This window comes from Ursus arctos, unplaced genomic scaffold (assembly GCF_023065955.2).
Source record: "Ursus arctos isolate Adak ecotype North America unplaced genomic scaffold, UrsArc2.0 scaffold_1, whole genome shotgun sequence".
Classification (NCBI taxonomy): Eukaryota; Metazoa; Chordata; class Mammalia; order Carnivora; family Ursidae; genus Ursus; species Ursus arctos.
The window spans coordinates 31,720,688-31,733,923 of record NW_026622763.1 but is presented as its reverse complement, the minus strand read 5'-3'; the positions used below and the strand labels follow the sequence as shown (position 1 = coordinate 31,733,923).

At 33.9% G+C, this 13,236-nt stretch overlaps 1 protein-coding gene across 6 annotated transcripts in view; it reads right to left on the bottom strand.

Annotated features, from left to right (window-relative positions):
- The window catches only part of EPC2 (enhancer of polycomb homolog 2), a 117,096-nt gene that overhangs the window by 19,951 nt on the left and 83,909 nt on the right, over positions 1-13,236 (bottom strand). For 4 of the 6 annotated variants that reach the window (XM_057317526.1, XM_057317518.1, XM_026492825.4 and 1 more), the window contains exons 4-7: positions 11,311-11,517; positions 4,099-4,247; positions 2,916-3,078; positions 588-779 (exon numbers count right to left, since the gene is read on the bottom strand). In XM_057317526.1, coding sequence (XP_057173509.1) covers positions 588-779; positions 2,916-3,078; positions 4,099-4,247; positions 11,311-11,517 — 711 coding nt within the window. The remainder of the gene's footprint in view (positions 1-587; positions 780-2,915; positions 3,079-4,098; positions 4,248-11,310; positions 11,518-13,236) is intronic. The other 2 variants (XM_057317533.1, XM_026492827.4) reach the window with 1 other exon arrangement.

Sequence of the window (13,236 nt, the reverse complement as noted above, 5' to 3'; positions counted from 1 at the left end):
CTTGTTTTAAAAATAGCACTTGTGAAAGTAAAATTTAGATTTTAAAATTGCAAACATTTCGCTATAAACTATTGCAATATAAACCAAAGAACTGTCTTCACAATTTGCAACTTGAATCAGTTCTTCTAAATCTTTAAAATTAAATGGTTTTCGTCAAAGTAGCAAAATTTAATTTACATTAAAAAGTTGTAAAATAAATGTTGGTGGAATATAGTAAAAAAAAAAAAGGAATTATTATTGATGAATATTTACAATTATGTATTAACTATCTTAAAATATTGATAATCCATTTCTAATAGTCTCCTTTAAGTACAGTGGGAAAGAATAGTTAATGTTCATTTTTATAAAAGGGAAAACTGAAAACCACCTAAATGCTCCACCGAGGATAAATTCTACCCAACTGATAGAAAATAATGGAAAGTAAATACCATTTCAGTGGCCACATAAATAATGTGGAAATGTATATATACTATATAACATTAGGTGAAGAAAGTAAGAATCAAAACTAAGAGGTCAATTATGTTTTAAAATATACCAATATAAAAGACTAAGAGGAAATGTTTTTAAAATAGTTTTAAAACAAGCACCTGTGGAAATTCATCTTCATCTGAGCTGTGAAAGTCATATTGCTTAATATCACTCTTATTGATCACAGGCAATGTCTCAGGAGTGGGTTGCTGAGATGTTATCAAAGCCTCTGCTTTAGGCTTCTTTGGGTACTTCTTCTTTTGACGAACCACATCAGAAGCCTCTTCTTTCAAAGACAAATGATGAGGGTGCTGTTTACATGACGATTTTCCCCCCAAAAGGAAGAAATGAAAATCATTTTAGAAATCATGAAAAACTATACTGCTCTTTGAAAAACATACATTTTTACCCAGGAGGTGATTTTATTTACTGTTTTTAATATGCAAAAATTATGTGATAATAAACTGAAAAATGTTTTACTTTTTGCAAGTTATGATTAAAAATCATAATGGTACTTAATTTGCTTTTTCTATTATTATTTATACTTAAATTAAGATGTTAGTGATTTTTAATAATTGCTCTATTATTATGCAATCCAGCATTTAAAAGTACTTAAGTTCAATTTTATTTAAATCCACTGTATTAATAACTAACAATTTTATTTTCAAAATAACTTGTATTAGATTATAAATTCATTAATTTATTTCCACACTTATTTCCAATTTTTAAAAATTTCTACAGCTGGTAATTTTTTTGAGAAAAATAAGTTTAATTAATTAGAAAAAAAACTTTTACTTTTTTAGAATGCATAATTACTGCCTCAACTGAACAATAATCAAACTGTTCTCAAGTACTCCAGAGTTCTGTGACAGCACTTGAGAGGCCATCTGGCAAGAGACTGACTGATGGGGTGGGTTTCCAGACCCCCTTGCTCTCCACTCAGCCAAGAAGCTCTGTTTCTGTTTTTAACATAACAGTATTCCCTTTAATAAGTAGGAATCTACTACTTGAAAAGTTTGAAAATGATTGTTCTAAGCACCAAAGTACAAGCAACATGAAAGTGAAAAAATATTTAGGAAGTTCTACATTTTCCCATGTAATCCACATTTTTGTTAAAACAACTGCAGGGTCAAAAATGGTATGCACAATGAAAATGTTGCTTAAATGGCAAATTATGTAGTGATATAACTAGGTTTCATACAATGGATATAGCTATGACATCAAAGAGAAAACTCCTACCTTTTAGAAACTACCTATATTTTAAGGTGGGATGTGTGACCAAGTAAATAAAGTTAGCTATGTATAATGAATGGGGTAGAGCAACAGTGGATGCAACATTATCTCTAAAACTCGTAAACAGGGTGTTTATTCTTACAGATGATCTAAAATAAGAATCAATATATAATAAAAGCTAATTCTGTCACAATAATTTCAGGTTGAGATTTCATATTCTATGCCTACCAATCATATACCTGAAAAAAGTATTGGTTTATATAAAATGGATTTTAAGAAACTTAGAAAATTACATTTATTGTACTGGTAATTTTTGGCTATAGAGGCAAGTGTGATTTAAAAAGAATCAGGTAGGTGGGCTAGATGCCTGTGATGAATAAGAAAGAACTTTGGTGTTTAAATTGACATCAGTTGAATAAAAGAAGGAGTCTTCCTGCTCCACATTCTTCTTTGACCTTTAAAGAATGAACCCATGAAAAATAAGAATTGTGTACATTTTTAAAAGATGAATTTTCCACAAACACCCTATGTTGCTTTTTAAGTCTTGCTACATAGTAAAGCTCTACTACCTAAATAGTCAATACCTATTTCTTATTTAAATCTAAGCTCCTTAAAGTTTTATTAATTTTTTATTTCTCAATTGAATACTTTAATTAAGGTACCATGTGAATACTGAATAAATATAATTCCTTTAAGTCTAAGAGACTAAAATTATCATGGAGTCTAGCTCTTTCTCTTAGGAAGAAAACAGGATCTGGAAGTTACTGGACTTCATCAAATTACTCTAAGTAGATAGCGGTTGATAAATGCTGGTAATGGACATGATGATGAAAATAAGAATAACTTTCAATAGTCTCTATGAAGAAAGCTTTAATCTTAAGATTTCTGAAGCCTGCCACTATAACACAGGATTTGCTAAGGCTAGTGATAACAAGTAAACTTTAATTTACCCATATTCTGTAGGCATAGTGAAAAGCACATGGTTTTTGGTTGTTAAACCTGGACCTAAAACTCGAATCAGTCCCTTATCAGCTATATGATCTAGAAGTCACACAGGGGTAAAATCTGCTGTAAGGATTAATAAGTTAATATGTATGTAAAAATTCCTAGCAAAGTGCTTGGCAAATAGTAAAAACACCACATGTTAATTACGTTTTTCCTTAACCAAACTATACTAAAACAACTGAAACAAGTAATTGTCTGATCAATATTACCATATGTGCTTCTCCCCGGAGGATATTCACCTTAGTTTTACATTCTTGGACTTTGTGATGATTTCCATTATGAAGAGTTGCTGGAGTGGCATATAACTCTTTGTCTGATCTATTGATTTTCACTTCATTAAGGATTTCACCACCATAGTCTCCCAAATGATATCTTGGAAAGGTGACAAAATATAAGAAAACGTTTTTATAGTTCAAAAATAAAACAATGATATCACAATGAACTAGAATAGAACTAATAAAATAGAACCAACAATTAATCAGATTATTCTTAAAAGAGAAAATTTATAGGAATAAAGAAGTTCATATTTGGGATTTAGTAAAAACCAACTAATAAAAAAACCCAAAAAATCTCTAAGGGACACAGAAGACAAATTTCTCATATATTTAATATTTTCAAATACTGGGAAATGATGTTTAGAAAGCTTACCTCAGCAATCACATAAACTTCTGTTGGGTTTAGTATAGTTTATTTAATTATACAGGAAAATGACTATTACATCAGAGAACACATTTTTTTTTTTTTTTTTTAAGGATTTACTTATCCATTCTAGAGATGGAGTGCACAGGAGGGGGGAGTACAGAGAGACAGGAAAGAGAGAATCTCCAACAGACTCCCTGTTGAGCATGGAGTCCTCTGCTGAAGGGGGCTTGATCCCAGGACCCTGAGATCATGAGACCTGAGCTGAAATTAAGATCTGGATGTTTAACTGCCTGAGACACCCAGGTGCCTCATAGAAAACACATTGTTAAAATGCGCAGAAACCAAAAAATGCTTTTTACCTAGTCAGAAAATAAAATCATTTAAACATTAATTTCCCTCAAATTTTAATGGAAACTTTAATAAAAAGAATGGTCAAAATGATCCCCGGATTCTTTTCTAAATAAAATTCAATGATTCTGAAAAAAAAAAATTAAGTGTATTAGAGGATCTATACATATTACACACAAAAATATTCCCCAAATTTACAATCCAAACTGATTTTTAAAATAGTTTTAAAAAAAAATAGTAATAAGAATTCTTCAAAAAAATGTAGATTTTGTTTGAGAATCTATTTCAATTGTTTTAAAGCTAGGCAAAAACCCCCCCCCACACACAAAAACCATACCATTTGGTTATATTTTGCCCATCATTTGGCTTAAGCTGGGATTAGTATAACAGTAGCAATGTTACCTTTTTTCCACAACTTCTAAGGTTAAGTGCAATAATTCTCGTTTTGTTTTCTCTCTTCTCTTAATCATTTCCAAAATCGTTATGGCTCTACTAAACTCTCGTCTCAATTTCAACATCTTCTCATAAGAGGCTTCATCATTCTTACGATTCTATTGAAAATTAATTTTAGAAGAAGAAACAATTAATCCAATTATCCACATTTCCCTTTTCATTCAACAAAATCTTATGAGACCCAAATATATTATATAAAAGCAAAATGTTAAAAATGTTAAATGTAAAAAATCATCTTAAACAGCAACTACACGAGAGAACCCATCTATTTAACTCTGAAAACAGAAGTGTAATAAGCAAATAGTTCTCAAATATTTAAAAAAAAAAAAAAAAGTTGCCCATTGTTGAAAAGATGGAATAACAGGAGGGATCATTCCAATGTAAACAAATTTTTAAAAGTCGACCTGAAACAAAACCTAGTGTACCAGATAATGTAGTCCATTCAAATTGATACAAGGTATTTTCCGATGACAGAAAGAAACAGTTCTGCCAAATCAAGGTTATCTAAAAATAGCCAAAATGGGTCTCTATCCATCCATCCGGCTCTGTAATCGCGGGTTGCAATGGTCAATACACCACAACGTAAACATAATGACAAGCAAAAATTCACTTCAGAAACTCAAGATATAAAACTGAAAGTGGGATATAAGGCATCTCAAGGAATGGGATGATTATGTTTCAAAGTAATAACACCTCATTGCAGGGTAGAAAACAAGTGAAAATTCTGAATTTCAGAGTATTGTTAAGAAGTTCCTACTCTGAAGCATAAGATTTAATTAGAACAACTCAGAGTGAAAGTCCTGCTTAATAACTAGACAAGGCTCAATTGTAAACAGCAGCATCTATTTGCATATGAAAGTTACTGTTAATATATTTTGTTTAACCAAATAACCACAGAATATTTATATTAGGCATGGAACTATTTGTTTAAAAACAGACCATTACCACCTCTCATTCTATGTATCCAGACAGACTTCACTTAAGCAATCTTTCCATCCATGAGTTAATAACTCAATAGGACAATACCACCCAGCAACCGCACTACTACTTACCCAAAGGATACAAAAATAGTGATTTGAAGGGGCACATGTACCTCAATGTTTATAAGCAGCACCATCCACGATAGCCAAAATACGGAAAGAGCCCAAATGTCCATAGACTGATGAATGGATAAAAATGATGATGATGATGATGTGTGTGTGTGTGTATACCTGTACATATAATGAAATTACTCAGCCATAAAAAAGAATGAAATCTTGCCATTTGCAATGGCGTGGATGGAACTAGAGTGTATTATGCTAAGCGAAGTAAGTCAGTAAGAGAAAGACAAATACTATATGATTTCACTCATATGGAGGAACTGAAAAAAAAAAAACAGATGAACATAGGGGAAGGGAAGGAAAAATAAAATAACAACAGAGAGGAAGTCAAACCATAAGACTCTTAACTACAGAGAGCAAACTGAGGATTGCTGGAGGGGAGGTTGGTGAGAGGATGGGGTAAATGGGTGATGGGCATTAAGGAGGGCTCTTGTGATGAGCACTGGGTGTTATTTTAAGTGATGAATCACTAAATTCTACACCTGAAACTAATACTACACTATATGGTAACTAAGTAAAATTTAAATAAAACCTTGAAAGAAAAAAAACAAACCAATATATTCAAGTGATGTCCACTAAGGACTCAAACTCTGCAGGAATAAAAGCTGTTGTCACCTCATCAAGCAAGGATCAAATATTTGGTGTGCAAATATTTGCAAATATTGAACAGTTTAAGAAATAAGGATTTATGAGCAGATCCTAATTGACTTGATGTGAAAAATTACTTGTAAATATTAACCAAATATTTTGTATTGCCCCTCTCTTTTATTGTCAAAATGAAGTATGTTAAGAGTGGTTAAAAAGAATGCAATATAACATCAGAAGGAACCTGAAGCCCAGTTTCATCCTGGAGGATTATAAAGGAGAAAATAAAACTTGAGAAAGATTCAAAGTTTAACTCTTTTATGTGTAGTTTCTTGTATTTGAAAAATAATCATCTACAAAACATAACCTAAACTAAGCCCGATTAAGATACTGCATACCTATATCTGAAAATGCTATGTTAATAAGTCAGTCTTTCACTGTATCAAAAGGAAATTAGTCTTCTCCCCCCTTCCAGTACTACATGACAAAAGGCAAAATCTAAAGTATGGTTTTGAGCAAAAGTTTTTGGAAGCAGGCAGCAATAATACTTTCCAATTGAAAAAAAAATTAACATTACCAAGAGCAAATATTATACAGTACTACACAGTACTACACACATCCCCTACCCTCAAAAGGCTTAAAGTCTAATAAGAATGAGACATACAGATTCAAAGATGAGTAGTAACACAAGGCTCCATGACAGCTGAACAATAATCAGAAGTGCACCAGAACCTTTAAGATTAACCCCCTCTTCATTAAGCGTTCCTTGCGGCCTATAGGCGTCCCCCCTGTCTTAACCAGTCCTTTCCTGCTCTCCTTAGACCCAAATAACTACCCTTCCTAATTTTTCCTTTCTCTAGTCCTGTCCTTTCTACACTTTTTTGAACCTTCTATTCTGAAATAATTTCAGATTTACAGAGTTACAAAAATAGTATAAAGAATTCCTATATATCTTTATCCACATTATGCAAATGTTATTATTTTACATTTGCTTTATCTGTATGTATGTACATATATTATTTAGTCTATACTATTATGGACTAAATGTTTGTGTCCCCTGAAAATTCATGTTGAAACTCCAAGCCCTCAATGTGATGTTATTTAGAGGAAGGGCCTTTGGGAGGTGATTAGGTCATGAAGGTGGAGTCCTCGCAAATGGATCTGTACTCTTCTAAAAGAGATCCCAGAGAGCTTTCTTGCCCCTTCCACCATGTGAGGGCACAGCAAAATGACTTATGAACCAGGCAGTAGGCCCTCACCAGACACTGAATCTGCTGGTACTGTTTCTCATACCTCCTAGCCTCTAGACCTGTGACAAAGAAATATTTGTTGTTTAAACCACTCAGTCTCTGGTTTTTTGTTGCAATAGTCTAAATGGACTAAGACGTATACATGAATGTATGTAAACACATACATCAATATGTAAAATTAGCAGTCGTGTTTTTTAAAAAAATTGAGACTAGTTGAATATATACTGTGCCTTCATCCCTAAGCACTTTAATATGGACTTTGTAGAAACAATGATAATCTCTTACATAACCAGTACTAGTATCAAAATCAGGAAATTAACACTGACTTTGTTCATAATTGTCCCACTAATGTCTTTTATGGCAACAAATATAATTGTTACATATATTTTCATATGTTTATGTAATTGCTGCCATAAAGGACATTAGTGGGATAATTTTTATTATTAAATTCACTCATTACAGCAAATTTTTTCCTGGTCTAGGATCCGATTCAAGATTACAACTGTACTTAGTTGTCATGTCTCTTTAATCTCCTATGATTTGGAATAGTTCCTTTGTTTTTCTACAGTGATCATGATCTTGAATTTTTAAAAAAGATTTATTTATTTATGTAAGGAGGAGAGGAGTCTTAAGCAGACTCCACACTGGGCACAGAGCCTGATGCAGGGCTCCACCCCATGACTCTGAGATCACGACCTGAGCTGAAACCAAAAGTCGGCTGCTTAACTGACTGCGCCATCCAGGCAACCCCATGATCTTGACATTTTTAAAGAACAGAGGCCACTTATTTTTGTAGGATGTTCCTCAATTTGGGTTTCTTTGACGTTAAATTCAGGTTATGTATTTTTAATAGGATTATCACAGAAGTGATATTTTATCCCTCTCTTGTATCAGGAGTTAAATGATCCTTATTTGTCCCACTACTGTTGGTGGTAACTTTGATCACTTGATTAAGATGGTGTCTGTCAGGTTTCTTCAGTCAAATAACTATTTTTTCCTCCTTTAATCAGAAGTATGCTGTAGGACTATGTACCTTGTTTCTCATCAAATTTCCTCCCATTAGTTAATTATCCACTGATTCTAACTTTTGCCTGAAAAACTTATTACTTTCGTGGCTGCCAAATGGTGATTTTCAAACTTCCTCATTCCACTGACGCTTGGAAGTCAAAATTCTACTGTAAGGAAAAGTGTTCCCTTCTCTTTTATCAATCAGTTAATCTACCAATTATCCATCCATCCATGCAACCACCCATTTATATTAGTATGGACTCATGGGTTGCTTATACTCTATGGGTTATTCATCACTCTATTTATTTTGACACCCACATTTGGTTAGTAGAGTTCCCCCCTTCAAGCTGGCTCTTCAGCCCTTCTGACATGGGTCCAACATTCTTTAATCTTCAATCAACAGTCTTTTTGGCGTAGCAGAATGTTCCAAGCTTATCTTTGTACTTGCCTAGCCCTAGACCTGGAAACACCATTTTTCTAAGAAGCCCTGGTTCCTTTTAAAGGAAAATGGTATTTAAAAATCATGACCTACATGCTAGGCACGCTCACTGCTACTGAGCATCATTGCTTCTAGACCTCCTCAGCAAACAGAACTGGGAAATACACTTATAATACATGTATGTACATATACATGCACAGATCTATATCTGACTCTCTCTCTATATAAAACAGTAAGTTCATACTGACATTTTTCCCATGCTTTTAAGATGGCCCTATCTCTGTTTTCAAGTCCACTCACTTCCTTTACCCTTCCTCACTACAGTCTCTGCTCTGGACCAACTCTTTTCTCCCTATACCCAGTTACATATTATAGTTCTGACCTACCGCCAAAACTCTAGGGAAGAGATTCTCAAACTGCTGCACTTTATTTTTTTTTAATTTTTTACTTTTCAAATTGCTGCACCTTAGAATTAACTATAACTCTTTTTATAAACAAGGATAATTCAAAGGAGATTGTTATATGGAGCCAGACTGAGAACAACTACTCTGAGTTTCCTCTCCTGTCTATCTTGTTTTTTTCTGGGCCACACAGGGAGGAGAGAAAGCACAGATGTTAACAGTTGTATCTACTGGGTTAAACATATTAAACACATATGCTGATTCAAGTCTTCCCAATCAGTGCTTTCAGACATGCTGGTGCCTGAAGACTGTCTCATTTAAGAATGTCCTTAAGTACTTAAGCAGTCGCAAATTAAATACCAGTTTAGTGAATTAAAGTTAAATTCTAGGCTGCCAAGCAAATATTTCAGAAGTCCTTTATTTTAGCACCTTTGTATCTAGCTATACATGTGTTTTCAATTTTGTGGAAACAGAAAAGGAAGTAGAGAGCCTGTGTTAACTGTATTCATTTTTGTATATCCCAATGCTTCCCCACCTCTGGAACACCTAGGGATGTTTACTGTTGACTGCTTTCCCAATTTTCTCATTTTGAAACACATGAACATTTCTAAGCAGCATTAGTGTGCATGAAGGGGTCTTTGGTCCCACAACTGAAAACAGAGAGGAATAAAAAGACTACTAGAAAAGAAAATGTACCACTCTGCAGAGGAAGGTGAAAATAACAGATAAGAGAAAGGGTAGAAATCAGTGTCGGGAAAAGTGGTACTAGTTATTGAACAATGGTGAAGCACCTGAACATAGGAACCCATTCTAGCAATTCTCAATATACACTGGGTAGAAAACAGTAGTTTAACCTATTTAAGAATTAAACCGGTTTAAATATTTGGAATATTCTTTACATGTCAAAAAATACTGCTAATTTTAAGTACTTCTTACTCACTAAAAGAAGTCCAACGGTATTCTTCCTTCAAAAGACATTGTTAAAAAGTCTGTGTTTTGCAATGTATCTAAATCAATTACACTTCTTTTAAAGATTTTACTTATTTAAGAGAGAGAGAGAAAGAGAGAGAGAGAGCACAAGCAGGGGGAGGGACAAAGGGAGACCCAGACTCCCTGCTGAACAGCCCCGCTGCGGGGCTTGATCCCAGGACCCTAGGATCATGACCTGAGCTGAAGGCAGATGCTTAACTGACCGAGCCATCCAGGTGCCCCTATTACATTTCTTTTAAAAAGCATTTGGTAGTTCAGATTTTTCAGTGGTTCAGATAAACCTCTCCTTCCTCATGTCCAATTGCCTGTATTTATAAACTTACCTCATTTTAGTCTTTTCTAAGCAAGATGTTAAATCTTCATGAAGTACCTGAGATTTCCTTAACTAACAACTAAAACGCCAAGTTGAAAACTTAGCCTGGGTTAGGAAATGGCATCTACACTTGGGAAATCCAAGAAAGACTTAACAGAAAATGGTTGTTAACCAGTAGGAGAATTTCTCCTAAAATATACTATTCCTGGCAGCTGTTATGCTTCACAGCTGTTATATTAACAACTGACAAGGACAAGCTTTTAATGTTAGGAGAAACAGGAATCCACAGAAAATGCTTTGCCTCCAAATCATAATTCCTCATGGTTTTAACATTTATATGCTAAAATTTTTTGCATGTTACAGAATGTGTTACTATGTATGGTGTTTACTGTTTAATTATGAGGAACGGAAGACAGTGAATACCCACTCTCAAGTAATACCTTCCTCTATACCATATCATTCCACAACATGAGACCCTTTTTCTCTTACTTAAAATTCCAACTCACACTGCTTCTGAAAGGCAGATGGGGACAAGTTCATCAATTTGAAATTTGACACAATGGACAACTCAGAGAAGAAGAAAAACATTCCACTGTTACTTTTGACTACTGGCAGAACAGGCCTGAAAATGAACTTTTCCCTACTTCCCATGACCCCACAGTAGCTAGAGGCAGTAAAGTCCATTTTTCTTTGCAAGAATTAGAATGTGGTTTCAAAGGGGCTATAAGCTCTTAAGTTTCTTAAACAAGAGAATATGTATAAAATGTATATATAATTTAACTGAAGAACTCATATTTCTGAGGTACATAAAGATATATAATTCCTTTTGCTACTTCAATTGCAAGTTTGAAATGGTGTAAGCAGATTTAAAAAGGGCATGGGTATTAGATATTATACCAATAGAAGGTGACTGACAGAAGCTCCTCAAGAGCAGGATTTCTAACATTAGGTTTAACAATGTTATTAGCTCCCCTGTACGTTCAAGATATTCAAAATTATTGAAGTTATTAGCAGAAAAAAAAACGGTCTTAAATACCATTAAGGTACACTCAATTAAATCTAATTTGTACATTACCTTTCGAGTTTGCATTTTCTCTGTTCTCCTCCGAAAGGCAACATAAGGGTCATTGTTGGTAGAGCCGTCTCTTTTCTCTTGTTTTATCTGAGGAATGAGGGACGGACCCCTGCAGTTTTTACGTTTTCTTACCCAGTAGTCATACACAGCTTTAATAAGGTAATCATCTTCGTTTAGCAGCAGTTTTGCTTCCTGAAGTGTTACAAGCTAAATGAAAAATACAAATTGTCATCAACAATAAGGTTTGAAAAAGAGAAATCAAAGTTAAGCTATATATACCTATATAAAAAAATGTGATTAGTCTAACAATTATGATCAGACATCATGATGGCAGAAAACACAATTCAATTCTGAAATTTTACAAAGGATTTATTAATAAGGAGATTTATCCAAAAATTTATATTTTGCTCTGAGAGGTAAGTACCACAACTTAAAATATTTAAGAAGCCTAAATGAACACTGGGAAGACTGGAACAGATTTATGCCAGTTAAGTCTTGGACTTAAGATACCTAGGGTCCATCAAAATTCTGATATTCTGTGATTCTACATATTTGAAGATCTACTAGTTTTTCACAGTCTAATAGGTTCTTTCTGTGCTTTTGTTTTTCAACAGAAACTAGAAGACACAGAAGGTTTTTCTTCTATTTACCTGTAAAATGAAAGATGAATATTCTCTAACATATTGCAACTAATATAACAAGTTTAAGACTGTAAAGAACAAACTTAGCATGTTTCCAGAAGTTTCAACACTATGCAATTTTGAATTTCTTGTACTAATTACATATAAAGGCAATTCCTCTATCTAAACTGGTTAAGTACTAGAGAATCCTTGTTCTCAACACTCTTTCTGCTAATGACATTGTTATGCCTGGAACAGTGATCCTAGGATGGTTTCTCTAGGAAGTCTTACACTGATATCTCAGGGATCTACTTCTCCTTTATCAATACATAGTCAATATAATGTTGACATATCTCAAACTAAGGTTTGTAAAAAATTTGTTTGGTCACATCTGTTTCCTTTCTGCTTGTGAAGATCAAATAGACCGATCGGCTTTAGCAGGATGGATTATGGGTTATCCATAACCATTTACAGTGAACTCTAGAAAAAGGTAATGGAGTTTTAAGGCTGGAAAACCTCAATGAAGTGCTGTTATCCCAATCTTTTTACTTTTATCATTTTGGAGATGAAGATTCATTTTCAAAATAAGTTGAGGTATCTCCTTAAAAATGTCTTCCTAAAACTTGGAAATGAAGGGGAACATTTTCTCTCTGAAACTGTAAGATCAATATAGGAATTGATCTGAGGGTTGTATGAAGTCAACTAAAGACAGCATGACCCACCAATAAATTCCTGATATCTGATTTCACCTACTGGTATAAGTTCATGGAATAAATGTAATGATCACTGGACTTCCAGTCCTATGATGGTGATTACCAGGGTTAATTTAGTTGGTTTCTTATTTTAATTTGGCTGCCAAGACTGGCTGCAGGAAGAGAATACACTGACAATGATAACTCAAGTATTCTAGTTCATGTAATGATTACATTTAGTGCAATAAAATTATATGTGGCCACAGTTTGGCTTTTTCAATGTCTCAATGAAGTCATCTTAAATGCATCTGAAAGGCTGAGTAACTTGGTCTTTAAAGTGGAGGGCCAGAGCCTGGAACAAGAGACCAAACTAAAAGAACCAATATTTCCAAACATCAACTTTAACAGGCACCTTTGTTAGCTGAAGTTCTCTGGAATAGTCCAAAGTCTACAATGCCAGTGGTAGAATAAGAACCAAGCTTTCTGGATGTAATAAAATTCGACCTCATGCTTACATCATCATGACATCACTGGCAGCTTTCACGTGCTCAGGGAACCAAGGGAAACAATGCTGTGATATGCCACACATCTTCAGCTGTTTGGTCATTCTGCTT